Below are 16,743 nucleotides of genomic sequence, written 5' to 3' on the forward strand. Positions count from 1 at the left end.
AACATGTTCTGCAACAAGAAGGACATTACCAGCTTATTGCTGAATGGCACCGCTAGCTAGCTATCATAGCTCCCTCCCAACACAGTTGGTAGTGCAGTAAATGGAGGAATAGCAAAATTATTAACCTATATACCAATGTGTGTAACCAGTCAAACATATCTTTGCCGGATATATATTTACACAACAAAACATTCAAATTTCACCATCTTTAAACAGACAACACTTTGAAATGCAGTGCTATGCTCACTGAATCAATGACGCACCAGACAAAAAGGAAAGGTCTTTCATTTTATGTTTTTTTTTCCTAAAAATTAACCAATTATTTACTGGTTTATGGGTGTTGGCCTATTGAAAGCAAAATCCACTGAAACTGACATTCCTTGTCTTAATCCTACAATAAATCACCAAATTAAGCGCAAAACATTTTAGCTTAGCAAGCAAAAATTGGCCTCAATTTTGTGCCTCCAAGGGGAATATGACCCCGCTCATGTCTTTGCATTGACTTAACATAAACTCACGCCACCTCTGAGAGTTCCTACATTCATTCTGAACATTTACATTTACATTTATTTTTCAAGTCACATACAGTACACTATTTTTCACATATACTGTTATGGGTGCGCACAACACAACACAATATGATAGAGTATATGTGCGTGTTCTGTGATGGCGAGAAGATTATGTTTGCATCTATGAAGCAGTGGTAGGATTTAGTGTAGTAGGAGAGTATCATGGTTTGAGTAAAGATTCACACAATCTATGTCATAACAGGTACGGTATTTGACTAAATTATCATTTGAAAGGCAGCAGTGTCTTGCTGATGTATTGAGTATATATTAAAATACATGGGGGTAGTGAGGATGCTAACACTTGCATTCCATAAAGATGTGTGTTTGCCGCAGTTTCATTCCAATGGAACAGACTATGAGTTGTTCTTAACGAATCATTTCAGAAGCGACCCACGGACCGACAGGGAGAGAAATAGCCTCCATTTCTTCTTCCGCCGCCACCTATACCCCGCCTGCCAAGTGTTCCTACAAGCACAAACCCCCAATGGAGACTTGAAATCCCCACTGATGTCATAAAACAACATGCTACCTGTTTTCAGATCTGCATACCAAAGCAAAATACCAAAATAAAAAGAGGGGGCAGGGAAGAGACAGAGGTATATTCAAGAGACCTGCCCAAAGGAAACCAGCAAAGGGCAATGGAGCACCACAATGTGCGTATCCAGTATCTGCTGCATTCAACAGGATGTTGGTGAAGCATATTCTCTACCTTTAAGGGGTGAACAGGAAAAGGCTGCAAAAGGGGAAAATCCCTTGAAATGTGTTTGGTATTGTGATTGCAAAAATGTTGTTGTTTTTTTGTATCAGCATTGTATCAGAAAAAAAAGCAAGAGACAAGAAATTCAAAATAAGTTAATAATGTCGAAGTCACAATAACATGAAAACACACAGACGCAGTCGCCATCGTTGTTATTATCACCATCATACACCACCGTACAGCATAGCACAGACACACAATCTGATGAACGACAAAAAGTCGAATGTTGGTTGTAAAGTGTGGGTCACCGAGTGTGAGTGTATTTTGAAAGTAGTGTGTAAGCGACATGAGGACTTACTAACACAGTAGCCATCTGGAGCCTCCATTTCAAGTGCCGTGGGAGTGCTGCAGAGAATAAAAGGAAATATCGCTCTACGTTACTGTAATACAAAGGTTTATTGCATAATGCATAAATTTCAAAAGCTGTGCAGCAATGTCCTTAGATCATATTGCAACAATAATGTGTACCTGCACAGACAATCTTGGTCAAGTATTCATACTAGCACCACAAACATGCAAACAGTTAGTTTAAAATCCCACTAATACCCCAATTTCAGCAGCTTTAGATGCACAGCCTCCAGTGCACAAAGGTGCATTACAACAGAGACTCTGATCTATGCAGTATTCTTATTAGAGAAGTACTCACGTATATTTAGCAAGCTACCCATCAGTATGAACTATTTTAAATGTGTGAACAGCCGCGTTTTAGTTTCATGTTCTCTGTTAAAAAAATGTTTTTGTAGAAGTTAAATTAAAGCTTGCATGGTCTCTCCATTTTCTGCATTTTACACAATTATGATTTGTATATCATGCATGAGACTCAACTTTTATTGAGACAGAAATGATGTGATTCATTATTTAAGTTGTAGCCTTCCAATTCAAAAAGCAAACAAAAAGAAATAAATGTCTGTCTGTATCACGATATAAGATACAGACAGTGATATGATACTTCTTCCTCTATTTTTTTAGGAGAGGGGGAAAAAAATCACTGAATTTGGGTTACATTTGTACTTTTTGTGCCAAATTAGTTTACGCAATTGGCACAACAAATAGCATTAACTTGAAAAAAAGCAAGAGATATCTAATTGTGCAGATACTAGTGTTGACAGCATTGTGTCTACTGGCTCCTTTGAGGAAGTTGTAAATTAGTTGTAAGTTGCATGTTAACTGATTCTAATTTTTGAGAATTGCAAATTTAAGTTTGGGTCTATCTTTATCCCTCGAACCACAGGCTGTGTAGACAAGTCATCACATATAAAAGAATTATGATAATTATAGTTTGGAAAGGCATTGTATTGTAATAGTTTATCAACATCAATTTAAATACAAAGTCAGACCACTATGCGACAGCACAAATGCTGGCTTCCTTAAAGGACTTAGTTTAAGACTTACATTAAAAGAAAAAAAAACAACAAAAAAAACTGAGATACGTCACTGCTGAATCTTTGTTTTTGGCCAATAGGCCCAGTGCTGTCTGCGCCACATCTTTATTTAACTTCATCGAGCTCGACTACTTTTTTTTAGCAGTTTATGTCACAAAAATGATGGTAATCTTACTCAGAGCCAGCTACAATTTCTGTTATCCTGTTAGCTCTTAATAATTCAGCTTTAATGTGTAGTTACAGGAGGAAACTTTGGCCACTCTACAGTCACTGAAAGTTGGAAAGCCATGCGTTTTAGAATCTGTCATCATAATAAGCTTCTCAACAGCTACAATTAAAAGTGAAACATGAAAGCAAAACAAGAAAGTAACATGCAGTTTATAGAATTAAGAGTCGGATTCATATAATTACCTTGAAGTGTCTCCCTTGTGCAAAATAAGTTGGTAATTTCAGTCAAGGACGGAGGGGGGGTGAGGGTGGGGGGGTGGTGAAGTTGTCTCCACCTCCCTTTAATGAAACAAAAAAGTCAAAATCACCTATGGTCTCTCTCAAAAGGATGAAAGACAAAGCTTTTTTCGGGTCAGCATGTTTTAAAAAAACAGCCCAATGAATGAGAAAAACTCTGATGAGCAGAGAAAAGTTTAGGAGGAGCGCATCTATAGTGTCCTACAGGTTGCTGCGTCAAAGCTTCTTCTGCGCGCGTCCAGTCGAGTTTCCACTTTAAAAAGCGACACCGTCCCACCGAGCTCTGCACTCAACTTCATTCAAACTTGCGACATTTCTTCAGAAGTCGGCACAACTACGAGCTGAGCCGTACACAGCTTCTTTTACAGTATGAACAACCGACGGGGGGAAAGACTCAACAAGTTGGTGAAGGGAAAGAAAGAAAGGGATGGATCAAACTGGATCCACCGGTTCCTAAGGAATTAGCCATAGCGGCAGGGAGCAGCCAAGCTATTTTCAACAACCAAGACACTGGAAATCCGTGGGTAGGCAGTTGAAAAAAAAGCCACTGTGGAGATGTGACTCAAGGTCGGACCGACAGAGCCTCACGCGTTTTAACTGCTACTGCGGGGAATGGGAATAATGAGATAGTGGCAAGTAAGCTCCTGCATATCCGACGCAAGGGACGTTGACCAACAATATGAACGGAATTACACAAATTAGGATTTTATCTTTCCCAATCTATATTTGACAGTACTTCCTATATGTATGACTATAGGTAGCTTAATTTACATTTACAGTTATGCCAGTAGCAAACAGGTGGGAGAGCTGTATCTTGCAGATGCACAGGCAGTGAGGACATTTACCTGGCAGGCAACATTTCATCTCTGCAAATAACCTCCAGCTGCAAAAACCGTGAAGCCAGTTTTTTGTTGTTGTTGTTGTTGTTTGTCAGTGTGGCAGCGCGCTGTAAGTGATTTTTTTGCTGGCTGTGTCACTAGCCTGCATGGCTTTGGAGCAGACTGACAGCTGCAATTCAACAGGTTATCCGATCACCGCAGTATACAGCAGAGCCCCGTCTGGCTTTCCATTCATCAGACAGACGCTCCTCGTCTGCCTTTGCCGCAGACATGCGCCTCCAGCAGCTCTGAAACGTCTGCTGACAGCCGAAAAATACTGAATGGCTACATTAAAGCGGCAACGGAATGCTTAGTTAATGCAGGAAACCGATTCATGCGCTTATGTTTCTCTAGCTCTCTTTTTTTATTTACCTTAAACACGTAGGAGTTTATGTAATCCCATGAACTTGCACATTGATCCCGACTGAATGTCTCGCTTTGGAATAGACTTCATTCTAGCCCGACATGCGCCAGCAACAGTTGTTTAATCCACCACTGACTTCCTCCTCCAGAGCAGAGCAGAGCGGCAGACAACCCGCCCGAGTTGCTATTCTGGGAAGTTGGTCTGACACAGAGAAACCGATCACAGAGTGTGGACCCAGTCTGCCTCTCTGCTCGGCAATCGATTAGGTTGCAAGGGGCCTCTTATTTTTTAGGCTGCAGCCAGGTTATATCTCTTTGGCGACCTGAGCATACCTGCCATACTCCTATAGAATTACTGTAAGGATTACAGTGGATTCAAGGACATATAAAGTGATCGTTATTTATGTATTTATTTGTTTACAAAGCTATCATGCAGCTATTTATAACATTTGATCATTAGTTATATTGCAGTAGTTTGGCAGTTATGGAGAAAATATTCGTTTTTAATTAATTCATATTAGCGCACATGCTAACTTTTTTTTAAACAGAGACAATGCACAAACACACCTCTATTAACGTAAGCCTACTGCTTTGTTGTTTCTTAATGTAGTATAACATATACATATTTTATTTTGTCCATTTTTAAATTATATATACTTATTTTATTTTATCCATAGTATTTTATTCTATTATATTTGATAGAATTTGCTTTATGTTGCATTGTGTTTGATTGTGGAAGTGACAACCTGAGTTGGTTTGATTTGAAAATTTGTCAAAGTTTGTTATATGGAAAGTCTAATCTTGTCTGGGGATGAATGAAAATTCTTATGACAATTGTTTTATTAAGAGCCCGACCAATACTGACATAGAGACATGAGAATTCATAAAATATTCTAATAATAGCACATTTCTGCTATTACTTCACTTTTGAAAGAGACTTGAAAATAAAGTGGTGGTCATATTTAAATGAGAAATTAAATCCATATTTCTGTTTACTGATAAGTGGCAACTTCTAGTGACTGTAGTAATTATTATGGGAGCAACAACAACAACAAAAAAAGGTCAAACAAACACAGGACTTTCAGCCTGAAGACCAATGTTTTTGTCCCCTGTGAAACCCTAAAATAAGCCATTTGAACAACAAAACATAGTAGGCTATGACAGGTGAGATCTGTAATGTTGCGTTATCTTGGTAACAACCATATTTTAAGCTATGACATGATCTTTTTTCTAAACCTAAGCAAGGTGTTTTACTGCCAAATTCCGCTATTTTAGGGCAACTTTGATCATTTCACAATGTTAACCACATGTTTGAAACTGTGGCCATTGACAGTCATGTACATTCTGTGTTGTCATGGGGTTGCTCATTTAGGAAACTCCTGTGGGTTGTATTCAGATGGTCAGGACATATAGATTGAAGAACATGAGTATTTTATGGAAGGATCGCTTATTTATTTTAACTAACTGTAACCAAGACATGCAGTGCACAGCACATTGGAAAATAAAACAATGGTGGACAATCTTTTTTACTGGTGGCAAAAATCAGCAGATATCAGCCCTGCTAATGTGTCAGTTTGACTCTGAGTCTGTAACTGTTGGGATGATGACAATATTGATGCTAATCAGCAGTAGTATGTTGTACACTATATTAGAAAAACAAGTTGCAGTAGTAAATGCGGTCATCATAAAAGGCCACTAAAAGGCCTAATTGTAGGCTAATGTTAGCGGAAGTCCTCACAAAAGTAACTGAAACAGCAGTTTTCATCAGTCAGCCCTAATCTGCATTTCCCATTGCACCTTATTTCTGAGACAGGTCTGACATAATAAAAAATGGATTTGACAGGAACTTACAAGACCCTAAAAAGAGTCACGCAAATCCTGCTGACTTAAATGTAGTTTTATCATTTAAGGGATTAAGTCTGGCTGTGTTTTTGACCACAGGGTTGTCATGCTGGCTATAAGTGAATCTCAGTGTCATTTGTGCACTGTATATGTGAATTAATGCCAAGCCAAAAAAAAAAGTAATTTGTCACAACCTGGGCCATGACAAAGAAATGCCAGAAAATATGGATTACACTCTATGAAGTCACTGACATTGTGAGTCGCGCAGTGACATCAGTGTTTAAATATGGATGTGTCTGAATAATGTAGTGTCTGCAAGGGAAAAAGACTCACACTGACCACTGGAGCTTATGTCCGGAGCTAAGATGTTTCAGATTTGGTAGGCCGACTCACTTTGATCGTAAACTACAAACACATAAAAGACAGCACAGGTGACGTATACCTACCAAAGCAGTACAATAAGTACAATAAGCGGTTCTTCAGTTTTTACGGTTGTGGGAAGTTTCTGTCACCATGGGACTTAGGCAGAGAGACACTTTGATTGATAAGTTCAGCTGAATTGAACTGTTTGAAAGATGAACATCATGTGATATATTTGCAATGCAAAGCAAATGCAACGCCCACTTTTTTAAAGTAAACAAAGGGGCCTTGCACATTGATGAAGGTAACAAAATATGGAAATTAGCATAACTTATTCTTATGCTATTAAAAAATATTATAGGGAAATACTTTATGTCATATATGTGATTCTCAAGTATTCTTTTTTGTTGTACCAAAAGTCAGTCACAGACAAAGACATGTACAATGAGTTATCATACATGGTCCTACGTTCTCTCTGGGGTCAATTAGACTACACTTTGATTTCAAAAGTGGTAAGAGTGCTCATAGCAGTAACAAATGTAGTAGATGTAGCTTTAGCTGTTGCCTAATATAAGCAGTTGTTCTAGTGGCAACAAGGGTTTGAGAAGGGGGTGTGCAATACAGTGGAAATTATAAAATGAAAAAAAAGCTTTAGTCCGTTAAAAAAACGACATAGTTTTAAAATATCAAAGTTTGAGGAAGTGGTCCTGAGTAAAAAAAGTATATATAAAGTGTACTTAATTTAAGTACACTGCTCTGAGTATGTGATAAACATAATAAAAGTAGTGACTTGACTGTACTATTTGTGACACCATTAAGATGCCCTTAAATATACATAAGTACATAAGTACATAAATTGTACTTAAAATATATTTTTTAACACATTTTACTTAACTTGTATACATGTATATATTTATTGTCTATTATAAGGGCATTAACAGTTATCTGAAAACTTTTGAACTACACTTTTATGCTACATAGCACTACGTAGTACTCTGGACTCTATCTCATGAGCTCAGTTTTCACTATGAGATTTATGTCTCAAAACAGCCACTCAAGATTTGAGTCAGCCTGGTCAGATAGGCACAGCACAAGTCAGTAAAAGAAGTTGCTGTAACTGCGAGGCCTATTTCTCCTCTCAGCTACAATGTAAATGACCCTTATTTTGGTGGGCAGTCTCAAAATGATCACCACGTTTAATTTTAAAGGTCGGAAGCAACAACAGTGACAGCTCATCGCAGTGGAGCCAGCTTTAACAACTTTATATACTTCTGGTCAGTTTAGTCCTATTGGGTACGGCCCTCTGAAAAGGGTCACAAGATATACTGTATATCAGAGTGGTTGTGAAAAAATTATGTGAATACAACAGAAGAAAAAACAGCAAACAAGCTCTGATGAACAGATTTGCATATTTTTAGGACTTTGATCTGGTCTTTGCTTTTTGTATGAAACAGAAATCTATTATCATTAGGTATCTAATTTAATCTAGAGATCATAAGATAATCTCTTTGAGCCTCAAACTGTTATTTAAAATCAAACCATCTGAGAAGTTTAGGGATTATCTCTGGTGAAACTAACAGACACATGCACCTTGTTTTTTTTTTTTTAATGTGTCACAAAACAGAAGGGTTGAGAGCCCATTGCATAGATGACCCCAAAACAAATAGGCTTTCTATGTAAGAAGCTCTTTAAGAAGCCAAAAGAACTTTAAATCTTTCCTTTCTCTGAATCATACTTCCATCTGTCTGAATGCTTTACAAACATGGGCATGCATCTCCATTGCATTGACAGACCATACCCAAACAAAACAAATAAATAATACTGATCACAGTCACTTTCCTTCTGCTCTGTAAAAACAATTTGTTTAAACTTCAAAAACAGTTTGTTTCCAGGCTGCCTTAAAATTTTAAGTTGACTGAATTTAAGAAGACAAGTTGAGGTCAATTTTTAATGATTTGTCTTCTCAAACTCAGCCACAGGCAGCCTGGAGTTATTTTAAAATTATTATTATTTTGTATTTATTTATTTTTATTATTATTAAATTATTATTTGTACAGTGCAAGTTAAGGGTTCAAATGCATAACATTGCAAACTGTATAACCAGGGAAACATTGTATGAATGTATGATTCAGTCTAAATGAAGCATCAAAGACACATTTCAATTATTTCATTTAATATTTCAGAAAATTAAATGAAATAATATAGAAATGAATGGATAAATGAATGGATAAACAGAAGACTTCAGCTAGGCTACCCATATCTTACCTCAGGATCATTTTTTAAAATCCATATTTTTTTGTCTTGCCAAAAAGACAGCGGAACACAAAATATCCGTTTTTTTAATCCCTGAAGTTGTTTCTCTTACAATGGTTTCTAACTGCAACTACTTTTGTTGGGGTTTTCTTGTTGTTACGGTGAACTTGCTCATTTAATAACCCATCTATAGAGCATCAATGTAAAGAATAAATGTTTTCTTAAAATCTAGAAAATATGAGAGTCTTTTGTCCTTTGTCCTTCTCATCACTGACTATACTGTTAAAACACAATACATAAACTGGTAAGGCACTAAAACAAACTCAATACTTCTCTGAAATTCTGATGAAACAAGGGTGAATACTTTTAGTTAGCTGTACAAAGTAAATAAACCCATATCTTGGAAAGTTTAGAGGCACTGGGCATAGATGCAGCTAATTTTGGAATCATATTCTTAGTCATTCTTTTGTTCATTAGGTAGATTGGAAGCCATTACCTGTCCTGCTACACTATCAGAGTAAGTATTTAACCAACAGTGGTAAAAGTCAAAGTTATAATTGTTCCAGTAATAGAAGCACTGTTGTAGTAATAATCATATTAGTAATAGTTTCAGTGATCATAGCAGTGGCTTTGTAGCAGTAAAAACTGTAGAAATAAGGCACTGTAGTAGTGCTATTAAAAGCAGAATCAAAACTACTAAATGTCATGTATGTGTGCAGAGTCATTGGTAGCCGCTGCCATTACTACTGATGGTTGAAGGAGGGACATCTAATGATTCATTTGGTGTTGCATGTTTAGAGGATTTTTATCTGAACAGCAGGAATCCTTCCACTACGGTTCCCATTGCTGCTATTTTTTGGTGTATTTTCTTGTTTTGTTTTGTCTTACCAGTGTTGTGTGATGCCAAATAGTGCTGTACATCTTTGCTGCAGATCACCTCTCTTTTACTGCAGCTCCCTCCTGTGGTAAAAAAGAAACAGCATCAGACTATATTGTAAAAGGAAAGTTTGCAGTTTTATTTTGCAAAACTGACACCTCTTAGATGTTTAGATGTTTTTAAATGTGGCATCTCTTTTTTTAAAATCTAGATTTTGTGCAACATCAACCAAATGACATTGATCATCTGCCATTAAGTGGCTGAATAATCCCCCTTGGTGTCTGTTTGTGAACATTTTTGGTAACAGTAAAGCAGTGGTTTGCAGTTTTTCTTTCAAAAAATGTTACACAGCTATGACACATTAAGTAAACAAAACGCACCATGCTCTCTATTTGAGGAGGGCTTCTAACGTCTTCAAGAATTACCTCCTTTAAACCAAAGACATGAAATTCATGAAGCAATCAGGACACTGGTAAAACATTTGAAAGAGTTCAGAGTTTATTACTCTCTCATTATGCCTTATCACTCCCCCATCTCATATCCACCCACACCACAGATATTCACACCAAAAACAGCTGTTGCATTTTTCGCAAATTTTCTTTAACTGTAGCATGAGTTCAAAATGAGTTCACAATAATACATTTTTGTGATCAACCCTTATTTTTTAAAGGAACTTTGACCAGCCTAACTCAAAAATCGAGATTTTAAAAAGTATCTGCCAATCTGTAGTAAAAACGGTGCACTTTTTCAGAGGTTTAATTGGCCTCTCTAATAACAGTTGTCAGAGCTCTTCTACATTAGTTGCATTTCTCTGAAAAGTTATCTGAACATTTATATATAGCGATGGAGAAGATATGAGACTCGTTAAGTTCTGGGAGAAGAAATTGGATGACATACTGACAGACAAGATGACAGACCTTCAGTGAGATCAAGCTGAAAACACCCCTCTCCCTTAAATCCCATTAAAGGGACTTTCTAGTATATATGAAAAGTGAAATACAAGTTCGGCTTCAACAGCAGAAAAAGCACAGGTGTAGCTAACAAAATTAATGATGGCTCTGTTCCATTTAGCTGTGAGTGTGCCATACCAGCGAGCCAGAATGCACAATACCAGAGCCCTGGCACAGGAACACCTTAATGAAATGCAATGAAATCCTCTGCCTTTCATTCCAACAAAACAACCTGAGATCAATATTAAACTCTTGTTTTGCTACATGGAGTTGGCTCCATGTCTACTTTTGTTCATTTAGAAGTTTATTTGCCAATTGTGGTCATATAAACTTGCCTTGGTCGAAAATGATGAGAACACAGACAGACTGCAAAGCGTCTGGTGTGGTTTAGAGTAGATGAAGATATGTCTGAAGCAGGGCGCCTTGTTCCTTTCCAACAATCCATTTTCAGTTTCACACACATGAGCAAACACTTAATAGCTGCCTCCGGACCCTTTCACCTCAAAACGAGCCCATTACCTTACACCCACGGGTCCGGTTATTGCATGACCCTGTGGTAACTTGTCCTGTCCTCAAATCTACATCTGCAAATTCTGCTGCAATAAATATTTATTTTATGTTATGTGGCATAATCCTGCCTTTTATCCATTTTCATTGGTATTTAAGATGGCATGACATTTGAAAATGGGTTGAATTTGTCCACATTCTCAGTTGAAAAGCTGGCTTCATTAAAATACAAATATTGACAGATCAAAGGAATTCAGTTAAATGTGGTTTTGGTGACACAAACCAAAGGTTTTTGAACAGTTTTGTTTGTTGATGGAAAATGTAGTTTCACATATGACATACATTATACACACTGTGCAATTGAGATAGGTTTGTGGAGTGCTTTTTTTTGTATTGCACATTTAAATATCAAACATTAATTGTCAAAACAGGTAACTTGATGATCATTTCACTGTATTACAATAACATGCAGTGACAAATATATTATTATTATCACCATCACCATAACCAACATTATTCTTATTATTATTATTACTGATTTCAGTTCAGACTTAGTACATTCAAAATATACCACTGCCAAAGGCAAAACAAACAAAGAGGGTCAGAATTAGGGTTTTGGGTCACTTATTATGAAACACAGCAATGATGCAATAAATTTAAAATAGAATGCAGCTCTGAAAATTGAGTTTGAGTCGCTCTTCTCAAACACACAAAAACTAAATCAACCTACAAAAAGAAAAACATTAAATATGTGATATCCTGGTTGAGGCTGACAGAGGGCACTGGTGGTCTATCAAATGCTTTTTCACAAAAGGCCATTTAAATGTGCAGACTTATAAAGATCTTATCCTGACTGCTGAAATAACAACTCACAAAAACAACCCATGATATAAAGCATTCAAACAGTATTGCAAGCACATTAACCCTCCTTGCTTAATTGCGCTGTAATAATTATTTTAAAGTGTGTCTTAACCGGTAGAGCATGATTTCAACAACACAGTTAACATTTACATTGTATGTCCTATCAAGTACATCCATGATGGAAAGGATGATGTGCCAAAATCTGAAGGTGGTTTAAAGAACTGAATAGTAACCACTGAAGCCTTACATGTCAATGATCCTTTTGTGTGGGAAAGCACCCAGCATGTTTGCAGCTTGAATGTGAACAAATGAGATTATTAAAAAGGAATCGACACTGATACAATCTTAAAGGGGCGCCTGAGTGTGTGTGGGTTGGTGGTAATCGTCGAGAGGGGGGAGGGGGGTGTTTGTGCTTGTGTGTGGTACTGTGTGTAGGTGGAGTGTGGGTGGCTGCCCACACACAATATATTATCATTGTTATTTACAGATGCAACCAGTGATATTGTTGCTGATCAAGGCTGGCCAATCCTCTCTTTACCAAATGACTGCTGCAAATTTCTAAACAGGGAAAGCCAGTCCTGTTTTTGTTGTGATTGCTCTAATCGCCCAGGCCTCCTGAACTACCCGCTGTGCTCTGTGTGCACGTAGTTTTGCATGAATATTGGTTCAGCATTTCAAAGGAGGAGAGAGTTTTGGACGCACTAAAAATGTAAACAATACTGATGCAGGGTTTGCATAACAATTTGACAGGAAAGCAACCAATGCTGTTGCTAACATGCACATAGGATTTTATTTTAAATGATTGATTCATTAATTGTTTTGTAGTACGGGGCTGTTTTATCAATATCCAGCTCTAATTGATCCTTCTGTAGTTTTTTGTCAGTTCGTACATGAATGAAACTTTAAGACACTTAAAAAAAAAAACATAATTCTCTATTAGGTATAAGAATTTGTTAATCAATGCTATAAAATGCAGCCAAAACATAAGATGTCATTATGTAATGTATTACAACCTATGGTCTATGAGGTTGAAAGTAAGCACATGCTAACGTGCTGATGTACATGCACTGGCTAATTACCACTAAAGATAACGTAAAGATGAGTTTTGAAATTGCATTCCCATGACTTAAAAATTTGGATCTCATGAAGGCTACCCCTTACTCTCAAAACAAAATGTCAGGGTTATTACAATATTTCCTTAGGGGGTCGTTAAAAAATATGTACTAAATTTCTTGGAGAACCATCACAACAGTAGTTGAGACATTTCCCTCAACCTTAAATACAGAGACCTCATGGTGGCGCTACAGGAAAGATCAGTCTTTAGAATTCAGCCTCTGGGCATTAGGAATATCTGTACTAAATGTTAACGCAATCCATCCTATAGTTGTCGAGACATTATAGTCTGGACCAAAAGGGCGGACTGAAAGACTGACTGAGATTGACATCCCTTGAGCCGTGCCACTATCTAACATAGATAAAAACAATATGTTGTTGAGTAAGACATATTTTCCAGTGGTGCAGTTTCCCTATGCCATGTCTTTGTGATATTCTTAAATTTTCTTTAAATGCTGCCTTTTCCTGCTGCCTCTATTATTCAAAAACACAAAAGCAACACCGTTTTTTTTCATAGCTGAAAAATTACACTCGAGGTTGAGCAGACAGCAGGATTTTAGCAACATGCTCTTTTTTTTATTTATTTATTTTTTATCCCCACCATCAACTCTTTTGATACCTATTCCTGTATAGTGTCACAAGCCTGGGCCCGCCAGGACAGAGTCACAGGGAATGAAATGAGAACCACACGAGTTATTCGAGTTATCCATTAAAAAGAGGCAGCCTGGCGTCTCTGCTTGCTCGAGAATATCGTACAGTAGTGTTATGATAACCTGAATTGGCTTATATAAAGACATTTCAAGCGTTTGATTGTTTATTTGCCTGATGGGGTTGAGTTGTTTAGCCACAACTGGGATGTACCATTAGGTGAGTTGTTACTGTTAGCACTTTGGAACTACAGGTTTAACATTACTAACGTTACCTTGTGCAGTTAATAATAGCATGAGTTGAGCTCCTCAGCCAGAGTGCTTAATATTCATTCATTTGCCATAACCGCTTATCCTCTCAAGGGTCGGAGGGGCTGGAGCCTATCCCGGCTGTCACTGGGCGAGAGGCGGGACAGGTCACAGGGCTGACACACACAGAGAGACAGACAATCATTCACATGATTGGGAGTCACAGATTAACCTGCATGTCTGTGGAAGTTGGGAGGAAGCCAGAGAACCTGGAAAATACCCACACTGACACTCCGCACAGACGGGACTCCCACCCAAGGTCAGAAGCTTGCCCCAACCGGGGTTGAACCTGAGACTCTCTTAATGTGAGGCTACAGTGCAAACCACTATGCCGCCAGTACAGCAGTACACTGCCTGAATAACTTAACGTTAATGTTAGCCCCTGATTGTTTCATTTTCTTATCCCAACATTAGCAAGGCTAATACTGCTATAAACACAACTTAAACAATTTGCTTTCAGATTTGTTTACTGAACATGAGACTAATATATGAGACAATAGTGGAGATTTTTGGCTCACATAAAAGGCACAAGACCTTCTGTTTATACAGCAAAAAACATAATGATGAAGTTGTGTGAATGAATGGATGGATGGCAACATTTCTGATCATCTGCATAACTTAAACGGTGTGTGAATTAAGTGTTCATATTCAGAATTATACAATTTAAGGGAAAGCAGGGTACTTGGGGCCTGTGTTCACTTAGCATTTTATTCTCAGTGCCGGTGTTATTTTTTAATCATGACCAATGACGATAGAGCGCACACAGCCACCTACGGAAAAAATGCCACACCCAGTATCTGTTTTTAAAACACTCCAGCTTTTTTGTGCAGCCTTCTGAGAACTTCTTTTTAAAAAAATATTTCTGAACCTTTCAGAAAGGCGCTGGTGATATTACTGCTGCTCCTTTAGCTGAGCTAATTTCACTACAGAGACAGAAAAGCCCATTTGTGAGAGGAGATCAGCTGGCAGAGTGTTGCTGGTGAGTGGTGAGCATCACCGTTATCACTGTACTGTTGTTAAGGTTAGATGTTTACTATGTAATCAACCCTCTATTAATGTTGTGATAGCTACCTAGTTAATGTTATTGATATCACAGAAACAAAACCCAAGTGTGTTTTTAAGGAGCCCTGAAACAAGGCCCTTCCCAGTGCACTGTCACAACATTTCTGCCTAAGAAAAAACCCAATGTGGACAGAAGGCCTAGATAGAGTTTTGGTCATTTTACCTCTCTCTTTTTTTCTTTTTACGTTAAGTGTTCTGAACTGATGCTCCTCCATTACTTTTGTAGCAATAAGGTAACATTAATTATGGGGGCAAATTCACCTCTATATCTTCATGCTAAAATCAGCTGTAAATCCACATATTAAATTTGATATTTAAAGAAAAAATTCTTCCTCGGTGGCAGGGTATAGCCTTGGACCCCCTCAGGGGGTTCACATCTTTGTCACTCCTAATTTCAGCCATGCTTGTTGCAGCCTATATTCACTCGGTAATGATAAATGCTTGGACAGAAGGATCAAGACATGCAGGGCGAAAAGATGTCGCTGTTAGCCAAAAACAATCACTGGGTCCTCCATGAGGGCTTACTCCTGGTAGCAACACCTGCATGGGTGACTGACTAACTGTTCCCAGCCACTGACAGCCACTCAACCCCACATAACACCAACACCTCTCAAAGCCCCGCCAGGGTTTTTACTGAATCTATTAAATGAAAACAAGGGGTCGATATACAGTAGAGTGCTCAACAGAGTGCTGGAGTACAATAACAGCTCAGCTACATCTGTTATTTTAGTAACACACGACACACTGTATACAGAGGCTGATTGTGATTTATGTTTACATTGTATCTGATTCAATTGGAATTCAATACAGGGTCAGGTTTTTTAGCCTCTCTATGGACAACTATATTTTCCCAAGCATCTGCAATGCCGATGGAAGAACCCCAATTTCCAGATTGATCGATATGAGAAAAGTATATAATAAATTCTGTAGTTATCTAATCACATATTTATGTGTCTACAGACAAGTAGGATGGTTGTTTATGATATTGTCCATTTGTATGGGGTGGAAGAGAGAAACCATTCTACTTATCTCACATTCGGTTGAGAAACAGAGACTGTATAAGAGCTGGTGCCAATGTCCAAAACTCAAGGTAATAGGAAATCATTTGCTACATTGTTTTATTCTGCATTTATTCTCCAACTTTTATTATATTATGAAAACTTGTAACTTGTAAATGTAAAATATTTATAATGTAGTCTGAAATCTATGCACATTTTTTGAACCCTCCGAAGTTATTTTGAGCTTGCAACTAGCAAGAGGGGAAAGTAACGTTAAGGTTCAAACTGTTCTTCACAGAATTATGAACACATTTATTGTTCAGTTTGTACTGCTGCTGTCCATCTCATGCTACTTTTGCAATAAAAATCTCTTCCTTCTTCCGATGTTTATTTGGAGCTCTCCGAATCATTTTTCATTGAGTGCGATTCATTTTAAAGTTGGATGCAGACAAAGTAAGGTCAATAGACTGTTTAATTTATTCTCACTGTGTCTGTACACCCTGAGCTGTGAAATTGCAGAACAGCAACCGAGGCAATACAGAGACTTTGA

The 16,743-nt window shown here is 37.7% G+C and overlaps 1 protein-coding gene across 7 annotated transcripts in view; it reads right to left on the minus strand.

The window, feature by feature from the left end:
* Window positions 1-16,743, minus strand: part of ikzf2 (IKAROS family zinc finger 2) — a 101,527-nt gene that overhangs the window by 26,983 nt on the left and 57,801 nt on the right. For 2 of the 7 annotated variants that reach the window (XM_088083131.1, XM_088083130.1), the window contains 2 exons: window positions 9,758-9,829; window positions 1,625-1,671 (listed from right to left, as the gene is read on the minus strand). In XM_088083131.1, the coding sequence (XP_087939257.1) occupies window positions 1,625-1,652 (28 nt within the window). In that variant the 5' untranslated portion in view covers window positions 1,653-1,671; window positions 9,758-9,829. Of the gene's footprint in view, window positions 1-1,624; window positions 1,672-3,119; window positions 4,186-4,423; window positions 4,641-9,757; window positions 9,830-16,743 lie in introns of those variants that run through there. The other 5 variants (XM_088083128.1, XM_042494477.2, XM_088083132.1 and 2 more) reach the window with 5 other exon arrangements.

Source organism: Plectropomus leopardus, chromosome 10 (genome assembly GCF_026936395.1).
Source record: "Plectropomus leopardus strain MGB_pleo_1.0 chromosome 10, ASM2693639v1, whole genome shotgun sequence".
NCBI classification, from domain to species: Eukaryota; Metazoa; Chordata; class Actinopteri; order Perciformes; family Serranidae; genus Plectropomus; species Plectropomus leopardus.